The sequence below is a fragment of the Daucus carota genome, chromosome 2 (genome assembly GCF_001625215.2).
Source record: "Daucus carota subsp. sativus chromosome 2, DH1 v3.0, whole genome shotgun sequence".
NCBI lineage: Eukaryota > Viridiplantae > Streptophyta > Magnoliopsida > Apiales > Apiaceae > Daucus > Daucus carota.
Window position 1 is genome coordinate 42,450,790 of NC_030382.2, and position 20,891 is coordinate 42,471,680.

The window sequence follows — 20,891 nt, forward strand, 5'->3', positions numbered from 1 at the left end:
AAAAGTAAATAAATTCTTCGAGATCATGCACGAGCTGTAATTTTTAATGGCGATGAGAATTAACATGGAAGAAAATCATTGGACAACGTTGTGTCTGTCGACAATAATAATCAGTAAAAACTTGCAGAAACGCATCAATCAGTTACGCGTAAGCTATCACGAAAAAGAACGATTGGCATAATAAGTAATTACAGAATTAAGAGTGTATTAGTTAAGATAATAACTGGTCAGTCCACTTGAGGTAGCTGATTATCAACATTGTTTGTGCGTTTCTTACCACTTTAATTTGTTTAATTAATTTGTAAATGAAGGGATGTAATTATGTGGATACATAATCGCTTACTATGCGGTGCACTAACTAATGGGTTGCCGTTATGAGGTCATTTTGAGTTCTGACTAACTCGTAGTCAAGTCTGAATCATGATGCGTTATCTTCATCCCTTTGCCTCGTATTTCCTAACCGGGATGATTAATTTTTGCCAGCTGAAAATTGACAATGCACCCACCAGTTAAACTCTTTTTTCTATTTACTAACATATACTAGTAATTACGTAATATGTATTTATATTCGACAATGGACATTTATACTCTTTTTACTAAACTGATGCAGTACTCTCTGCATGTAAGTGTGTTTACTATGCATTGCCAGAATTCAAGTGATTCAATACAATATTTTAAGATAAAGAAAAGTAACTCAATAAATTTGAAACTCCCTAAATTCAACTTAATGTTAATCTATATCATTTTTCTAATATTTGAGATTTTAGATGTGAACATGATATTATAATAATGAATTTTTAAATGAAATAATTAAAGTGTTGAAATATAACATATTATTCTCTCTATGTACTCCTTCCACCACAAAGAACAATTTCTATCTAATTAATTTCTATATATGACTTGATCCTACGTAGATAAATTCGAGAGACACAACCTCAGAGTATAAAAAGACAACTCGAAATCTTAATATCAGCCGTTTCTACTTTCATGGTCACTAACTTCTTCGCTAACAATTATAAATAAATATCACACGTTTGTTTTCCCACCTACTTTGGATTGAACAAATGCTTAACATTTTAGCAGATTATAAATAAGTAACATGCATGTTTGTTCTCCCACCTGCTTGGATTGTACCATGGAAGCTCATTTCGGTTACTTCAGTAGTAGTTTAATTACCTTCCCTCTCTTTTTCATATATAATAAATCTGATAGGTAAAATCTTTAATATTCATGTACTCTGCAGGATGTATACATTTTCGGTTTTAGCTGCAGTACTTTGATACACTCTCGCTAATATTTAATATATGGAGCAATAGTATATATTTATCTGTATGCGAGCACTACAACAAAAGTAAGTTAGAAATAATATTTGGTTAAAGCGTTTGATGAACAGTCGGTTGATTTATACATACGATAGTTTTCATTAAGATCTCGATCGATTGTAACAATTTTCTGTCCATCATGGTTGGTCATATGTTTCATTTGATAATCTGAGTACCATCCTTTGCCATCTTTGTATGCTAGTTCTTCCCACAAAAATAATTCGATAATCTTCGAAATTTGCTATAATTAGAGCCGTGCATTAAGGGTTAAAATCACTTTAATTAGCTCCTGGAATTAGTTAGAAGTAATACTTAAAGAGTTCTTGCCAAAAATTGCAAGGCTCTGTGTCAACAAACCAAAACATTACATAATCAGAAGTTCCAACTTTCTGAATGAAGTTGCACACACATTAATATACAAATCTCTCCAAAGCGTGCAGGTGATAATGTAAATAAATAAATATATAATTAACGGATTTTCTAATATGTGTAATGGGCGCACACTAACAACAAATAAATCAATTCCTGGAATCGGACGTCGAGACAGCCAGGCCCCAGAGGTCTGAAAAGGCGGACTCAGATGATGAAGAGGGACAATTGTTGTTATTCTTTCCGCACTTAGCCACTGTTCTGACGCTCTCAATTAACTCTCCAGTCCTGGCCTCTTGTGACAGTATCTCCGCAAGCTGTTCAGGGCTTATTACCAGCTTAACCTTCCAAATGCCGCATCTTGACATGCACTTGTCACTATTACTTCTATTGCTTTCCGCACTTAGCCTCAAGCCTCCTGATCCTGCTTGTCTGCGTAAAGGCGATGTTTTCTTGAACACTTTGCGGCTACAATGATCAAATGACATCCGATAAGGCGCAGTTGTAGACGGACAATGTGCAGAAGGAATGCGGCTTTTGGATCTCACGTGGCCTATTTGTAGCTGATGTTGCTGCGCGTAGTCCAAACCAGCTGCATTTGCTTTGTTTGGATTGAATTTTTTGTTGAGAGGAGGGAGTGGGAGGAGGTAGTACGAATTGCCTGTTGATAACATTTCATTGTGAGGAATTGGATTCCAGAAAAGATCGTGGCTTCTAAAAATGACATGGCCGGGGAATTCGTCAGTGATGCTCTCTGCTGTAGTCGGCTCGTAAAACTCCATGACTCCACCGCTAGATGTTATGACTTTTATCACTTCATTTTCGTCGTCCCCTAGCCCTCCAAACAGACAATTTCCCATTTTATTATTTATATCACAGAGATTTAAATACTCGCGCACTGTATTTGAGCTCCGAGACCTCTTATCCAATTTAACTTGACATGCTTCACTTAACTAGCTTCTATATACTAGAGAATGCGCGGGAAAGTTTTCTATACCTCCTGCTTTTGGGACCCATTCGAAAGCAAAAGATGGAAAAGAAGAGAAAGAAAAAGAAAAAAAATGGTACTTTGTTTCCATTCCGATTTACAAAATCACAAAGTATACAGAGTTACAGACGGTCAAGTTTAGAATCTTTAGTAAAGTGGGGCGAGTAGTAAATTCAAATATTCAATGGACCTGTTTTATATTAAGATAATACTCCCTCCGTCTCATTTTAGTTGTCACATTTCCTTTTTTGTTGGTCAAATTGACTAATTTTTGACCAAAGATTACAAGTCACTCTTTTATCATTTTAAAAAACTGAAAATTACATCTTAAAGTAGATTACAAGTTATTTTCGGTGAGATGTTTTTTTTATTTTTTCAATTGATAAAATATTAATAAATTTCAGTCAAACTTTGGTCAATTTGACCGGCACAAAACCAAATGTGACAACTAAAATGGGACGGAGGGAGTATATGCATATATAAGTATGTTTGATTGTGGGCCTTTTAGCCCAACTAACAAATTCTCTGGACCAGTATAAAGAGGACCGAAAGTACCAGACTGAACCTTCAAGTGAACGAGTTATCTATGCAGTGAGTCAGTGACCTCTAGATATACAAGTATAGAGTAATATATTATAAAATATTAATTATTTAGGCTGACAAGTTGGTCGAAGGACTTCAATAATTCAGGCGTGTATTTTATTTATTTATTTTTGAGAGTGACGAGTATCTGTTTGACTTTAAGATATGCACAAATTTATAACATAAATAAACAAATTGATGCTGGTTTCAAATTATATATCCTCGATTGCGGTGGGCAGGAGAATTAAGACTTTATTTTTAAGTTAGGAAAGACATATATATGTTAATTAATAAATTATTTGTAAATTAATGCAAATGAATATTTAATAAATATGCAAAGAATGAGATAAATTAAAATTTGTAGGTTCATGTATTTTTCTCTGGGCTCTCTCTTGTCGTAGCCGCATCCGCATCCGCATCCGCGTGAGGTTTTCATCGGTTTTCACCGATGAAAATCCTTGAATCAGTTAATTATTTTGTTTTCTTCTTAGATCTAGAATCGTCGAATATTTCGTTGTCTCTCTTCCAAACGGGTGAATTTTCAATCTGATTTTTCTGATTTTTTGTGGTTCCGCTCCGGATCTATTTTCGTGAGAATTTTTAGATCTAAAATCATCATAGATTTCGCTATCTTTGTTCTCTGTGTCAAGAGGGTGGATTTTCAGTCTGATTTCTTTTATTTCTGTAATTCCGCTCAAATCTAAGATTTATCTATTAATTAATATTTCAGTTTGGCGTAGTCTCTCTCTGGTAAGAATTAAATTGTTTCTCTCTTCAGTGAGAGTCTTGATTTTTCTCTCCCTAACTGATAATATTGCTTTGACAATAAATTTCACAAAAATAATAACCCTCAATTAAACATTTCAAAAACTTTGCGATACATTAATTTGTCATAATATTCATCTACGACATTTTTCCGGACAACACCTACTTCACGCGCAACCCATCCTATACGGCCATACCTACGTACGGGTAGGGGCTATCGGCATGGTTTCCCGTTTAACTTATCTCTTGACCAGTTCAATGGCGTATTGTCGGGGATGCTAAACTATTCGTCCAGAGTCTCATCCACAATAGCCGTCTCTCTCATTTCTCGTGCGATAAAAAGAAATTATGAATTTTAAGTAATCGGATTTTCTATATCATAATGGGATTTTGCTCAACAGTTTTGATGTGTGTGTTGTTTTTTGCCATAGAGTTTTGATGTGTTTTAGTGTTAGTAAATTCTGTATTAAATTTATTAAAACAATACATTGATAATCAGTGGCGGAGCCAGCCATAAGCTTTAGTGGGGGCCCAAATATTTTTTTAGGACATTGTAATAGATACTCCCTCGCCAAATTGTTTACGTACACTGTTTGCACGTAGGCTTGTAGAATATAGTTTTATAACGTATTTTTAATTATTATTTTTCTGAATAAAAGTTTAAACGTCAAATTTTTTTTCAGTTTTTTTTTTACTATGTAAGTATACTTTATAAAAACCTAGAATTCAGAGATATTAAAGAAAAGGAGGGAAAACATTCATGTTCTGTTTTTTGGATAGAAAGAAAATAAAGGAATGACAATAAACAACCAATAAGTAATTGATGAATAACCATCAAACCTATTTCTCTTACTCTGTTTTGTTGTATTTTTGTCCCGAGATGATGTTCAGTTCTGCAGACTAAAACAAAATCCCTTTTTCACAAAATCAGCTAGCTATGTTTATGCATGTACTAGTATATGAGTATCATATATAATATATGAAAACCTATAAAACCTAGTGGGGTCCAGTGCCCCCGCCAGCCTCTATGTACGTCCGCCACTGTTGATAATAGTTATATAAGGTCTCGTATCAGGTACGAATATTTAAACAAATTATAGTTTCCATTTATATCTTTCACGATTATAACAACCTGTTAGTTTACCTTGCCAGAAAATTTACATATTACATTGATACACGATATGACGAAAGAGGTTCATCGTGCAAGATCTACCAAGTTTACGCATTTGATAAAGAAAACTTTTATTTAAGTTTATTTAACAAACTTTTATTATATTTTAATTATTTTTAATAAATACCAGTATACCACATTATATACTTATATATAATAAGCGTAAGGGAGATAATTTGGTCGCATGGTCCAAAAGCTTATCATCCGTTGGATCGTATATTGAACAAATAAGTACCGTTAGATTAGAACAAAATTAACTTCTATTTCTATAAGGCAACTGATATGCATGTTTATAATTTCTTTTCTGAATCCAAAACAAATTCTGTCTTTCACATGTTTATAATTTTTTTTAATCCAAGATAAACATTTCCTATCAGCTTTAATTGTAGAATCATATAAATAGCACCGTCACAAAATTATTTTTATTTAATATATTTTAAAATTAATAAGCCGGATATTTTAATTCAAAATAAATATTTTCTACCTAGAACATATAAATCGCACTGTCACAAAATTATTTTTATCAAATATATTTTAAAATTAGTAAGCCAAATTTAAATCATATTATAATAATTCTTATATAAAATACATTTATAAATATAATCTAATGGAAGTTGATGTCACATATTCTTCTCAATATATATTAAAATTTGATAGAAAAAATATAATACTTTGGCATGATACATAAGAGAAAAGTAGTGGCTTGATTACAATAGTTTACTTGAAGCCATTAATGAGTGTGATGGTGTATTTTATACCGCATCGTCGGATGATCCAACATTTGTAATCAGTTTTTTTTACAGAAACAAGTAGAACCTATATATTTTTACAATAGTTCTGACTTACAAACAAATCATAATTTCAAATTTTATTTAAATGAAAATTTTAATTTATTATTTATAAATTAAATTCTTTCACACCACTTACAATATATTTAAAAAGTTTATAAATAATTAAAAAGTTCCCGTGCCTTACACGAGTTATAAGCTAGTATCTTATAATTTGTGAATCGTGTTATATGCTACCAGTTCGATGGTTTAAAATAATGATTTTTGATTTAGAGTTGCTTAGATGAGATGAGTGACCGGATTAAATTGTCTGTTTAAATAATTTTATATTATATTTGATTTATGAATTATTAAAAAAATATAATAAATTATTTATTTAGTGTTAAAATTGACTTCCATAAAAATACTCTCTCTCCATCCCAACCGATTGTATACATTTGGTCTGGACATGGAGAACAAAAAAAGTGTAAAGTATGAATAAAGTCAGATAGAAAGTGCGCAGAGTGATGGAACCTATTTATATTTATAACAAATTTAGACAGTGGAAGAAGATAATTGATATAATAAAAAGTGTTTATATTATTACAGAAGGAAGATAGTGGAAAAAAGCACTAAGTGTAACAGTGTTTTATACTATTTTTAGAATGAATAGATATGTTTGAATATTTAAAAAAAAAATCCCGTATAGAAATGAATAGGACGGAGGTAGTAATTTATTAAAAAAACATATTCTATCAACTCTGATTTTGAATTAGTTTGCTATTAAACTCTGAAAAAGCTCTTCAATCAAATTATAACGAGCATGCTTTAGAAGATTTCAAGGGACACTTAAGAAGCTTATAAATTTCTTACACCTGATAAAAAAAAACGGAGGCTCAGCCCGGACATTAAAAGCCCATGTGATGTGAGCGGGCTCCTGTTAAAGAAAAAACAATTGCCCCCCATCTCCCATGCAATAACAATGTTCAACCCCCTGCAGCTGCAAGACGTGTGAGGAATCGAGTCAATTGACTTTTGAAAGTCGGTCCTAACTTGTAGATCACACTCAGTTTAGACTTTGAAGTGGAGGACCGGTAGTCGGTAGATACGACAAACTAACATCTACTCCTCCACTCTTGGGATGGTGAGCACACTCAAACTCAGAGTGTGAGGTACGCCCAAACTGACACTGGTGGGTGTACTCCATAGTCCATCCTTGTCAGTTGTCATTAACAGTTTAGTTTATTACTCCCTCCGTCCCGGTCATTTCTGTACAGTTTCCTCTTTTGGATGTCCCATCATTTCTATACATTTTTAAATTAGCAACTTTTAATAATGTAAAACAATATTACACCACCTATTTTCTTCCACTATCTTCATTTTATAATAATATAAACACTATTACACCCACTATTTTCCTCCACTATCACAAATTTATAATTAAATATAAATGAGTCCCGCCACTTTACCTACTTTTCATCTAACTTTACTCATTTTTTACACTTTTTCTTGTTCTCCGTGTCTACATCAAATGTATACAACCTATCGGGACGGAGGAAGTATTTGATTTTTTTCCAAATTTGTAGGTCGCTATTGTGTGGATTAAAAAAGTTAAAATTTAAATATCAATATATCATGATTTATCAGTTAATCAAGATTTTATTGTATGTTGCCAAAAAAAATAAAAAAGCTCGAATAAGCATATCAGTCGATTTAGAGGTACACAAAATAAAAGTTAAGACTTAAAAGCAATTCCGAAAACTCTTTAACTAAAAAAATTAGTTGGCATCCAAAATAAAAAATAAAAATAATTTCATGACAAACTGACACTCCAACCTGCCTTCCCTTGTTTATAATTTTAATCAAGTAAATTTTTAAGAGTAGTTAATGATACTATTTATTTTAACGGATGAGATATGACAAAAAGATAAATAGTTAATGATTATGACGCTGTTTGGAAATTAGCGGTTAGGTGTTAATGAATTGAATAAGATATTTTGATTAGCTGATCGAAGTATGGAATTAGTTGTTCCTCGTAAAATTGTTTAGTAAATAGCTAATTAGTTAAGTTTTTCTAACACGAGCCAAAACCACTAACCTAATAAATTCCTAAAAGTAATTTTTTAAAAATTAGATTTTTGAATCCAAACCTCTATTTCAATCCGGTAACTACCAAATACTATTTTTAACAGTTTTTAGTGGTTAAATCTCTAAAACACCTCAAATTTTTAATTTTGCTTCCATCCTCTTACTTTCAATCAGCCATATAACTGATATCATTAACTACTCTCGCCGCCTCTTATTGGTTTAGGATTATAATTGGTTTCTTGGTCCAGTTTTGATTTTAGTTTAATATTAGATTTAAATAAAATTTACTGTTTAAATTTGAATGCACTTTACTTATAAGTTTTAAATAAAATTTGTTAGTTAATTTCGGATGTGTTCGGATAGAGTCTTGTTTTATATTTGACTTTAATTAAAAGTTGATTTGAATCAATTATTGGACTTGATTTTATATTTTATATTTGAGTTTGAATTGATTATTGGACTTGATCTTATATTTTGGATCTGTGCTCTTATATTCAGCTTTGGTTGCCGTATTGGCGTTGTTTTGAAAGGCTGGGGACTGAAGTTTGTTTTGAACAAGAGTTTGTTTGTCTACGCTTATATGTCCAGATTTAAATAATTTTTGATTTTAATTTGAAATTTTCTGTTTTTATAATAAATAAGAAATCGGTTTGAAGTTAGAAGTAAATCAGATCTAAAATTGGAAGTTAGTAGAATATATATTTTTGATCACTTTATTTTATTTTTATTATCTTTTAATAAAAAATATCAGCACTAAAGTAATGAATCTATCATATTAACTTTTTTAATAATTTATGAATTATATATAATATAATATTATTCAGATAAATAATTTCAATTAAATATTTCTCATATTAAACCATAATAAATACATTTCATAATTCTAAATCTACCCATACTAGCTCTAATTCTCTAAATCACGCCGTCGGCAATATAGTATTACTTTGGCAAGAAATGTGGCATAACATCGATCAGTGACTTTCAAGTTTCAATCAAGCACCTACGTCGTAATTAAACAATGTTATACGGTGTCTTTCGATCAAGCATATATAAATGAGCGTCCCTTTGATCAATTCTCAATCGGTGGTGACAGGTCACAGCCTCATGGTCATAATGTCCGTCTAAACGAAATAACAACTTCTTCGGGCTTTAATTTAAAATTTAGGCCTTTTCGGGGGCTGTTGGTTAAAACTAATAGGCCTTTGCCAGCAATAAGATCCAAGTCGGGAATTATTTATTAGGGCGACGGGCATTTAATTGCGCGAATAAATAGTCAACAAACAATAGTAGCACTTACATCAACTATCAAGGGCTGCCGTGCCGCTAATAATTTCGAAGCATGCATGTTCCAATGCCGCCTCTGTCACATAACAATTTTTATTTGTCGCTCTCCATATATTATTGTAACGCATAGATATATTGTATATTTACAACACACTCTGGAAAGTTATGTGGGTGCATCAACGTGAATATGGGAGGATTCATTAGATTAAAAAGTATTTTATTTCTAGAAAATAAGTATTTTATTTAGAATTCATATAAATCATTAAAGTTGATAGGTATTTTTAAATTTTTAATAATGTTTAATTTAAATTTTATATATTTTTCCAAACCCTGATGATTTCAATATAGTTGAATTTATTTGGAAATTGGAATATTATAAATGACGGGATACTATTAATCTTCTAAGTGTGGTTTTATACCAATTAATTGAAATTTGATTAAAATTAGGATAATTTGAAGGATTTGTTTGAAAATCATATAATTTTCAACTAAATAAGCAAAACCTATTACAAGAATTTGCTTTTATTTCAACTTGTTCAATTATATAAAATTAAATTTTAGTCATAATAATTAAAATATTATTTTTTTTAAAATATTTCAAAATTTAATTTAGTAACTCCTGAATATCATATTTTTGAAACTGTAAACGTTAACATAACTCTTTAATATAAACTGATTTAGTTTGAGTTAATATTATAATAGTAATAGAGAGAGATATAAGGAGTGCTGTTGAAATTTTAATGTTTTATAATATACCAAATCAATGAAAAGCTAATTATTTATATTCTTTATAAGAAACGTAGCAAGGCACTCGTGTAATTATTTTTAGCGGTGTATTTAATCGAAATAATAAGCAAATATTAATTAGTGAATTTAGCTGATATTAATAGATTTTAACTTAATTTTGCATGAAGTTCAATAGGAATCGAGGTAAATATTATAGAATTGAGGTATAGTTTTTATAATTTAAGCATAATAGTTTATCATGTTATAGATTGTCAAGAAATTTAAAAAAATATTAAATAAACTAACAAATGGCGTCGGCTTTATCATTTTATAAGATCTAATAAATTTATGGATCTCTTAATATCATTAAATTTTAGAGACTTGTAGATATCATCAAATCTTAAGAGATATTATAACATAACAACTAATTAATTCAAGATTACAATAGTATTATCTTTAATCCAAATTGAACCCTACAAATTTCTTCTATAAAGAATCACATGTACATCAAATTATGCAAGATAAATAGGAGTATAAAATATACATATAGTGGTGCACTTCAAGCGAACAGAGCTAGAAAGGCATCGATGGGTTCACTAGAAAATCAAAGCTTTGGGAATGGATTCTTACATCCAACTGAAACAAATGGAAAAGTTATCACTTGCAAAGGTACGTGCAAATATACTCGCAATTTACAATTTTATGCATCTCTGTCTCGGTATCTTCGTCAATTTCGGTAATCGAAAATAAAGGCATCGTTTATATACGCAGCCGCTGTGGCATGGGGACCTGGGCTTCCATTGGTGGTAGAAGAGATATGTGTGGAACCCCCTCACGAAATGGAGGTCCGAATAAAAATACTCTTTACTTCTATATGTCACACGGACCTTAGTGCTTGGAAAGGCGAGGTCAGTACCGAATCCTAGCTACCTCAATCTCTTTCCATCTCTCCCTATCAATATTTATTTCCGCTCCTGTTTCGAGATCATGGTTCCGTCACTTCCTGATTATATACATGGGTTCTGTAGAATGAAGCTCAGCGAGTGTATCCTCGAATCCTCGGCCATGAAGCGTCCGGGTAATTAAATATATGTGAAATATATAAATTAGTAAAAAGAAGAATTAATTATGTGTATGATGATTGAATTGAAGGGAGATTTACGTGTGTATGTGCAGGGTGGTGGAGAGTGTGGGAGAAGGAGTGGAGGATTTGAAAGAGGGGGATCATGTGATTCCGATATTCAACGGAGAGTGTAAAGAGTGCATCTACTGCAAATCGCCGAAAACAAATAATATGTGCGACAAGTACAGGGTGAAGCCATTGAAGAGCGTGATGGAGAATGATGGAAAGACAAGGTTTTTCAGCAAGAAAGAAGGGAAGCCCATCTACCATTTTCTCAACACCTCAACTTTCTCCGAATACACGGTTGTTGATTCGGCTTGTGTTGTCAAGATAGATCCTCAGGCTTGTCTCAAGTCTACGACCTTACTCAGCTGTTGTCTCTCAACAGGTACCTCTTTTATACATTTTTTTTCTTTTAATTATGATGCAACTTAAAAGCATGTTGTGACTATAGATCATGCATGATCTTTGGATAATATTGATGAATATGTTAAGGTCTTGGAGCTGTATGGAACACTGCCAATGTTGAAGCTGGCTCCAGTATTGCTGTTTTCGGTCTGGGTGCCGTGGGACTCGCGGTATGTCTAGTAAACAAACTCAAATCCTGTTTCCTTTATTTTTTCTCCCCGTTAACGAGAATCGAAATCTTATCATTTTCGTTCACGATTCTCCTTCTTAATCAAATCCAAACGTCCTCTAAATATATTACTGATGAATAAATAGTTTAATTCTATATTAGTTGTCCTTTTGCAAAATTTAATATTAACATCTATAAACTTTCAGAATTTAGTTCGGAGTTGGGACGAAAGTGTTTTGCTGGCCTCTGTTAAATGTTAATTCTGTCATCGTTTATATGTATATCTTGTGAGCTACCTATTTAAAATGGGGAGAGGTGTGAAGATTAGGATTAACAGATACCTATCTTTTTAGCCTTATCTTTACACGCATGCCCGGTAACAATGCAAACCAGATGAGGTAACTAACATACTCCCTCCGTCCCCCTGAATTGTATACATTGGGGGACGAGGACGCAGCACGGACTTTAATGCTCCTGTAAAATATAGTTGTGTAATTTATTTTTAAAATTTTCTTTTTCTGAATTAAAGTTTGGATGTTCTATTTTTATTCAGAAAAAGAAAATCTGAAAAATAAGTAATGGAACTATATTTTATAAGAGCATTGAAATGCGTGTCGAACAGTTAAAAAGAAACGTATACAATTAAATGGGACAGAGGGAGTATTTATTAATGAAAGTATAAAAATCGTGAGCGACTTGCTTGGGGAGTTGGGGGGCATGTGGTGAGTACACATTTATTATCCAGCTACCACCTACCAGTCATGTATATGTGCTTCGCCGAGATTTTACGTGTTCTGATCATATATTTATTCGTTTATTTTAATTTCAAGAAATAAGTTGTTTGTATTTCAAATATATATTATATATTATTTGACAAAGATAAATACTATTTTTTATTAATATAAACATAAGTACTTTTGGCAAAAAATTTCTCGAAATGGGGGCAAATACCTCCTATATAAAAAACTTAAATGTTAAAGTATATTTATTATTTGGATTAGTACACATGTATTTTATGATATAGATAAGATGGCTGCTAAAATAATTTTGCGTTCATTAGAGGAATATTATATTTAAATATCTATTTTCAAGAAATATGTCATTACTTTATCTTTAAAAATAAAGTGACATGTACTAATTTTGATAATTCAATAACAATTAACAATCACTACCTAGATGATGGATTTTCATCGACACGGTCTCATTAGTAATAAGAATCTTTACATATAAAGCTCGAAATCTTTTTTATCTAAATATAAAACAGTTAACAAAAATAATTGATGACGTGTGACAAAAATCTTTAACACTAAATTATACCCGCTACGGCCTACGATGCGATTTTTATATACAAAAAGACCTTTTGTCGAACATGCAAGAGCACCCATACAAATCTGCAACTGGCTCTAATACATGTGAACTATAAATAATTGACATGAATTTATGACAATTATAATAAGCATGCATGAGTCCGCATCGAGATCTTGACTGACCTTGTCGTATGCTATATGTACTAGTCAACGATCAATGATTTTTTTTATTTCTTTGAAGTATTTATTTTATTACAAAATCCAATATGCGAGTCATACGACATTCGCAAAAAATCTTTTATCACCGTTTTCTCCTTAAAAAAGCCGATATTTTCTTACAAAGGGATGATACTTGAAAAAGAAACCTTTAGCCAATAGCCATAACTAAATTGTACTAGGGCTTTTTAATTATTCGGACCCTGTACTTACAGAATTTGTGGTGGTGATCTTACATGAAATAGATGTTAGGTATACATTGAATTGAAGTCCCCAGAAACTTATCTAAACTTGGTGACAACTAACAGTATCAAATAAAGTTCCCAACAGACTGGTTCGTGTTTAGAATGAAGAGTACTGTAAGATACTATATGGAATTAAATGAAGAAAAGGACTGGAAACTGTACTAATTAAAACGTGCTAACAAAATATCATCACCTTCTTTTGTTTCTGCAAATCTTCAATATTGAATTTGATGATGATATGGAATGATGATCTTGTTTCAACTTCTAGAATATGTCGAAGATCATGATCGAGTAAATTATACGTATGCAGGTTGTTGAAGGAGCTCGCACAAGGGGTGTCTCTAAGATCATAGGAGTTGATATTAACCCTGAGAAATTCTTAAAGGGTATATACCTTTTTTGCATCTTTTTGTTAGATTATATATACTTGTTTGAAAGTCGAAGAAAGGACTTAACTCTTTGTGTACTGACTAATGATCTGCAGGGAAGGCGATGGGAATGACAGATTCAATAGACCCCCGAACGCTGAAAATGCCCGTGCATGAGGTGAGCTTAGAGCTATTAGTTTCGGGTAGCAAGCATGAATTATAACAACATTGAACTGGATCAACTAAACTATGAGATACTGTGATTGTTACTGCATATACTGAGCATTCTAGTTGCTTAACTGCAGAAAATTAGAGAAATTAGTGGGGGCGGCGTGGACTACAGCTTCGAGTGTGCAGGGAACTTGGATGTTCTCCGCGAGGCTTTCTTGTCGACCCATGATGTATGGAACATACACAAAAATACGTACCTTTCTACGAACCTAAAATTGCATAGTTCTGATTGATGGTTGTTTGGTGATGGATGCAGGGTTGGGGAATGACAGTGGTGTTAGGAATTCATCCTACTCCGAAATTGTTGCCACTGCATCCAATGGAGTTATTTGACGGGCGGAGTATAACAGGATCTGTGTTTGGAGGCTTTAAAGGCAAGTCACAACTCCCTCACATTGTCCAGAAAATCATGAGCGGGGTAAGTCACTAACTACTCATATCTGATCAGTACTGCAATGTAGTACTACCTTAATGTATGGTACTTAATTGCTTAAGCGAAATGCAGGGAATAAAAGTGGATGGTTTCATAACCCACGAGCTTCCCTTCAGCAAGATCAATGATGCTTTTCAGTTGCTTATTGATGGAAAATCATTGAGATGCCTACTCCACCTTTAAATTAGCTATCCTTTTGTCACCAAAAGGCCGCAAATTCAGAGTGTTGCGCCAGTGTAATTAAGTATTTCGTCTTGTAAGTTGTAATGTTATAGTATCTTGATACATATGTACTGTATCTTAAACAAGAATAAACGTGCTTTAGAGTATCTGAGATGTTATGTTGGTCTGCCTGCGTTACTGGCATGACATTGCAGAGGAGAAGCACAAGTTTATGGGAATGTTATATCTGTATACATAGGAGTGTTTCTGGTATTGGTAGTGTAATGGGTGATATTTGCTCACCATGTATGGATGTTATAATATTGAGATAATCGTGTTTGTTAGTATCAGAGTATCAGACTATCAGTGGTTTATACACTACACGGATATCAGACGTTTATGTCGGAGTCGTTACACTTTCAAAAATTCGAATCTTATCGAAAGACAAGAGGGATGTGTGAGTGTGTTTTAACTTTTAATCATACATAATATATAGAAAAGACTCCCATAAGTTCTTTTGACTCACGAATGATTTTTGCTTTATAATTATTCTAAATGTGACTAATTTCATATTGGAAATCCATTGTAAACAACCCAGATTCTTGTAGTGCATATCCCCTAAATCATGACATATGTGGTATTGCTGTATTACATACAGTATAGAAAATGAAGCAGAGTTCAAAGATTGCCCTGGAATGAGGATGATAGCATTACTGCTGATTAGACATCTAATTAGCCCGAGAATATTATGTTGTGTTTGGTTGGAGAGAATGGAATAAAATGGAATTGAATGAGTAAAATCACTTGAAACTGATAGAGATAGGAGGGAAGTTTTGAAATAAATTTAAGTGAGTGCAAAATTGTTATGATGAGATTTGAGAAGAAATTGGGGATAGGAGAGAATGGGGCATTTCATCTCATGTTAAAGGCATGATCTCTAGCACATAAGGTGAGGAATGTAATGGAGGAAAGAATGAAATTTGTTAACAATTACCCATAATATAGTTCATTTTTCATTTCATTCCTTCCGGAATCATTCACCCCAACCAAACATAACATCACAGTTGAATATATAAATTTGCAAGAAATCAAAGGTTAGCAGCTAGGGGCTACTTTTGCCACTAATTTAAGTGGGCTTCCGTATTTGGTCATTAGCATATTGGGCTTTTATCTTTTGGACCTAGAATCTTGAACTCGAAACATTCTTCTGGTATCACCAATGAAATTAATAGTGAATGAGCATGCGCAAGTGTAACACGTACTTAAGATTTAACAGGCCGGGTTTAGAGCATCTCCAACCATACTAAACCATTAGCTAAAAATTGAGTTGGCATTCCAAATATAAAAAATTTAACCAACCTCTTGAAAAAATCGCACTCCAACCACGTGAATCTGTTGTCTATAATTTTAGCCAACCTCTTATGGATGGCTATATTTGTCGAACCTCTAAGAAATCTGTAAGATGATTGCACATCATTTATTACCATATTGAATTGATATATTCTATTTTAACAAACCAAAATATTAATAACATTCTATTTTTAAATTATAGCCAACCAATATAGCCAATACCATTGAAGTACAATGTCTTACAGGTTCAGCAAATTTTACATAATCTCTTGCAGGTCCAATTTAGCCAACGATTATAGCCAATACCGTTGGAGATGCTCTTAATGGTCTTAACATGTGACCACTGTCTGTAGCCATTCTTGATACAAGAGTTAGGTTTTAAACTAGTACATAATCAGAGATTAAACAAATATGTTCTGGTTGCCAGTTTGCCTGTCAGTTACAAGAAGATTTGCATGGGAGAATGAGTAAAGTTTGTCATTTGTTGGGTTGGAGATCATTAACAAAGATTATGTTCTTTAATAGTATTTCTTAATCACCGCAGATTGATAGTACATTGTTTACTTCCATCTCACTTAACTACGAGGCACATGGAAGCAAAAATATTTCCGAATTTTAATCTCTTATATGTCTGAAAATACTATTTCTGGATTTTAATCACTTTTTTGAAATACGAGTTGTAAAAAGTAGTGTCCGAAAAATCTAGGCCCATCTTACCTTGTATTCTAATAATATTATGTGAGCGCAAATACTTTACCTCTAAAGAGATACTTTTTAACCTCTTATAAGCAACCCCAAAAATTCTCATCCAAAAAGATAGAAAGTAAAGGAAAAAGAATTACAAAGAATATTGTGGTGGCATTGAAGCAAAGTCGAAACAAGAATCTCAGCTTTTCCAGCCCCAAGTTACAATAACTAGAAAGCCTATCACTGGGGAATGTTTAACTAATTGTCTCGCTCTCTCCCTCCCACTCAAATTCATGAAAAGCTTCGGAGGTTGTTTCCGATAAGTTAATAAGTCATCCTCCCCATTTCCCCTCCTTTCGATAATACTGAAATTTCTACAGATATTATTAGGCCACAACAATGCCGAGCAACACGGAACCTACCAGGAACCACAAGAACAATTGTATGCTGCCGCTCGAAGCAATCCTTCCCTGACATGTAAAAAAACTCTAGTTAGAAACCAAACTTCATCACATTTATGTTTCAACCGAACCACAAAAGTAAAAACAAGTGTTAGGTAGCTAGTTATCTGACACATTTATCATTTTTACGTTTACACAGTAAGGTGGATAGATCTATCAATGTACGTTATAATTGCTTTTGGCCAAGTTCGATCTGTCCTCTTTGTCATTTACCAAATGTGACGCCTAATAAAACCAAAATCCTCCTGCTAACTACACTACTTTATCTATACAGTGCCGTCATTTCACAGCTTGCCTCCTTTGGATTGATTCACAAGATCAAAAACACCACAACTCCTCAAATACACATCGAACAATAAACGAGATGATCACCATAAAACCCATTTCGGTATCGGAAAAGATTTAGAGTTCGATTTTCAATGACCCAAAAAATACGCTACTAGTGGTGCAGAACTTCAACTTAATATAAATTCCACAACAACGACATTTTCTAAAATTTGATAAATAAGAAATTGACCAACTTAAACTCTTCCTATTTGACAAAGAATCCCACTTTATCTTCTTCCGTTGCTGTCATTCCTTGCGTGTGTAAATAACAACCATTCGTTTCTCATCATAAACGTGTAGTGCCTTCCTGTTTTCCTCTTTTAACCCCCACTAGATGTCAATACTCAATACATTCAATCCGAATGTGCCCATTAAAATTTTGAGTACTGTGGTCCCAACTTAACTACGGATTCCTCAGTCGAATTAACATGACTTAAACACAGATAACTAACACTGTTCTGTCCTAAAACCAGTGACTAAAATGAAACAATATGCTTAATAATACTTGATGGTAAAAATTTGAGAGCAGAATTAGGAACTAACCGTGGCCGAAGATATCGATAAGTAGCCATTGGAAGATGTGGGCGGAGCTGGCATTATGAAGCCGGTGTTATTCTTAGCAGGAGTGGCACCAGAGTTGCTAGTTGTGTTGCCAATGTTGGTGGAAAGACCGAGCGAATAGGCAGGAGTTCCATCGGGCTTAAAAAGTCCGTAATTGCGCTCTGAAGTTGGCCCGGGTTTCAAATTCTCATTAAAAAGCGCAAACACGTAGATGTTTAAATCCGAATTAGGCCTGAGAGGTGTTCCTTTCTTTTGTGCTATTAGCTTGATGAGATTAGCATTGTACTTCTTGGCATTCTCCGGGGAAGCTCCCACTTCGTCTTCGTCTCCTTTGGAAGGCCATCCTGTTTCGGAGATCTGAACAGGGAGTTTCTTGTAGCCTAAAGCTGATAAGGCGCTGTAAACAGCGTCTATCTGAGCGAAAAGCATGTTATCATAGTGGAGATTGGTAGCTGGATCTACCGTTCCAGGGTTCGCCTGGAAGAGAACGTAGTCCAGGGAAACCTGTTTCGGGCTCCCCTTGTAGGCAAAAAAGGGGTAAGCGTTGATTAAAAAAGGGGAGCCCGTTTTTACTAGAAATGACAAGATCTGAGCGACGCAGCTGCTCAGATCTTGTCGAAAAGCGCCTGACGAGGGCGGGTACGAAGTCTCGAGCACGCCTAACGAATGAGCAGTCGTGACACAGACTTGTTTGTCTAAATTTAATGTGACTAATGCGGTGTGAATGCTCTGCATAGCTGGCAGTAAGCAGCCGGACAACGAGGTGTCGTTGAATGTCAACACCTCGTTTCCGACTGCAATGGCAGTGATTTTAGTAGCCGGAAGGTGACACTTGACATTAGTTGTCACCCAATCCAGCGCTTTCTGTGGATCTCGCATTTTCGATAAGTACTCATTGCCTAATCCAACGATGAATTCCACTCCAGTGTTGGCGAAAGCTTTCAGTACTTTCGGATCAGCGTCGTAGAGCTTAACTCTGGTTGCGCCAATTGACTTGAGCAGCGGCACAACGTTTTCTGGAGTGGGAAGATTATTAGCTATCTGTCCATAGTTTATGCCAAGACTCGATGCCTGGAATGAGAACACTCCTGCAATTCACAAATTACGTTCTGTTAACGAAAACACGACACGAACACGACAAATAATAAGCTGGAAATTTAAAGAATTAGTACCTGAAATGAGTAGAATGAAGAGGAGTAAATTTGGTTCCATGGCTGGGAGGAAACTCTACTGAGAGGACTGTGTTTTTTAGCTTTTGCTTTGGTTTTATCTTTTCTCACTCCTTGATAAATTACAAAGGGGGCTCCCATCACTACTTATGAGTTGAAATACAGCCGTTACATGTTACTTTGGTCCCACGTGGAAGGAGAGTTTTGTTTGGAAAATTTGGCAAATATTCCATTTCGATTAAATTAGTGTTGCTGTCGAAATGGTTACTCATTTTGTTATTCTTGACTTGCAGCTTTGGAGTTGTTCATCTTTTTTTTTTTCCCTTTAAATAATATCTAAAAGTTTAGAGATAATTCTTTTTGATGAACAATACACGGAACATTTTCTTTGAAAAAGCCGTTGCTATATTTTATTTGTTATGGTATTTTGATATCTGAATTTTTTAAATTTGTAATAGAATTGTCCGTCATTGTTTAGTTATTTGAAAAGATGGTTAAGAATTACTTTTCTAAATAGGATTAATAAATGTTTTCCTAGAAAATGTTTTGGTAATTTTTTTGAAACACGAGGATATTACGACACCGTCATGTATAAAGTTAAAATCATTGCCACAAAAATGTCAAAATGAACTTAAGTTGAGCACTATTTTTATAATTTACTCACAAATGTATGTATTTTAAAATATCAAATATTTTTATATTACTGTTATAAAATTAAAAGTTATGAATATATATAAATTTACACATTTTTTTCTTGATATACTGTACACATCCGATATATATAATTGGGTGGAACAAAGAAGTAAATAGGGCTGTAGAATGATCCGGGTGATCCCGGGTACCCCTCTGCTCAAGTACCGGATCATATTATTTTTAGCGTGTCCAGATTTGGGTCCGGGATCATTTTATTCGGATATAAACCGATCCCGGGTATTTGAGATTCGGATCTGAACCCAATATGATCTAGTATCTTATTTTCAATTTTTTAACCGGGTAGTTTATGATCCATTGAATATGAGACAAATATAATCCACTAACACTAAATATCATTATTATTTCAGTTATTCAAATAATTATCATTTGGTCTAAGTAAACATAATATTATAAAGAATAATAATTTTAAATTAAAACTTATAATTATATGTTGGTATATATTATTTATTAAATATATATGAAGATAATAAGCATGATCACATTAAATAAATCATATTTTATAAAGATATAAACTTAAATAAGATAATAAAGTTTTATAAAATGATGACTATTTACTTACAAATATGATGGTGTTAAAATATACTCCTTCTGTCCCTCTCATTTCTTTACGGTTACTATTTTGGGATGTCCCTCTCATTTCTTTACGTTACTATAAATAGTAAGTTTTTCCATTATTACCCCCACTATCTTCCCCCACTATCTCATATTTAACAGTAAAAACTACTATTACACCCACTACTTTCCCTCACTATCTCAAATCTATTATTAAATATTGATAGGTCCCACCACTTTACCCATTTTTCATCTAACTTTACTCATTTTCCATACATTGTCTTGGTCTCCGTGTCTCCCTCCAATGTAAACAATTGAGGGGGACGGAGGGAGTAATATGTATATG

At 33.3% G+C, this 20,891-nt stretch overlaps 3 protein-coding genes across 3 annotated transcripts; 1 reads left to right on the forward strand and 2 right to left on the reverse strand.

Annotated features, from left to right (window-relative positions):
* Positions 1-1,594: 1,594 nt before the first annotated feature.
* LOC108208400 (uncharacterized) lies at positions 1,595-2,626 on the reverse strand. Its single transcript, XM_017378933.2, has one exon. The coding sequence runs from the start codon at positions 2,549-2,551 to the stop codon at positions 1,841-1,843; it is 711 nt and encodes a 236-aa protein (XP_017234422.1). The 5' UTR covers positions 2,552-2,626; the 3' UTR covers positions 1,595-1,840.
* Positions 2,627-10,520: 7,894 nt separating this feature from the next.
* Positions 10,521-15,074, forward strand: LOC108205905 (alcohol dehydrogenase-like 3). The gene is made up of 10 exons (XM_017376031.2): positions 10,521-10,731; positions 10,834-10,970; positions 11,091-11,140; positions 11,239-11,573; positions 11,681-11,763; positions 13,841-13,916; positions 14,015-14,076; positions 14,204-14,299; positions 14,386-14,547; positions 14,635-15,074. Exons 1-10 carry the CDS (start codon positions 10,563-10,565, stop codon positions 14,743-14,745), a joined length of 1,281 nt encoding a protein of 426 aa, XP_017231520.1. The 5' UTR covers positions 10,521-10,562; the 3' UTR covers positions 14,746-15,074.
* A 1,838-nt stretch (positions 15,075-16,912) lies between these two features.
* LOC108205585 (glucan endo-1,3-beta-glucosidase 11) lies at positions 16,913-19,431 on the reverse strand. Its single transcript, XM_017375539.2, has 3 exons — positions 19,283-19,431; positions 18,093-19,198; positions 16,913-17,231 (listed from the first exon to the last, which is right to left on the reverse strand). The coding sequence occupies exons 1-3, from the start codon at positions 19,320-19,322 to the stop codon at positions 17,148-17,150; spliced, it is 1,230 nt and encodes a 409-aa protein (XP_017231028.1). The 5' UTR covers positions 19,323-19,431; the 3' UTR covers positions 16,913-17,147.
* Positions 19,432-20,891: the final 1,460 nt, after the last annotated feature.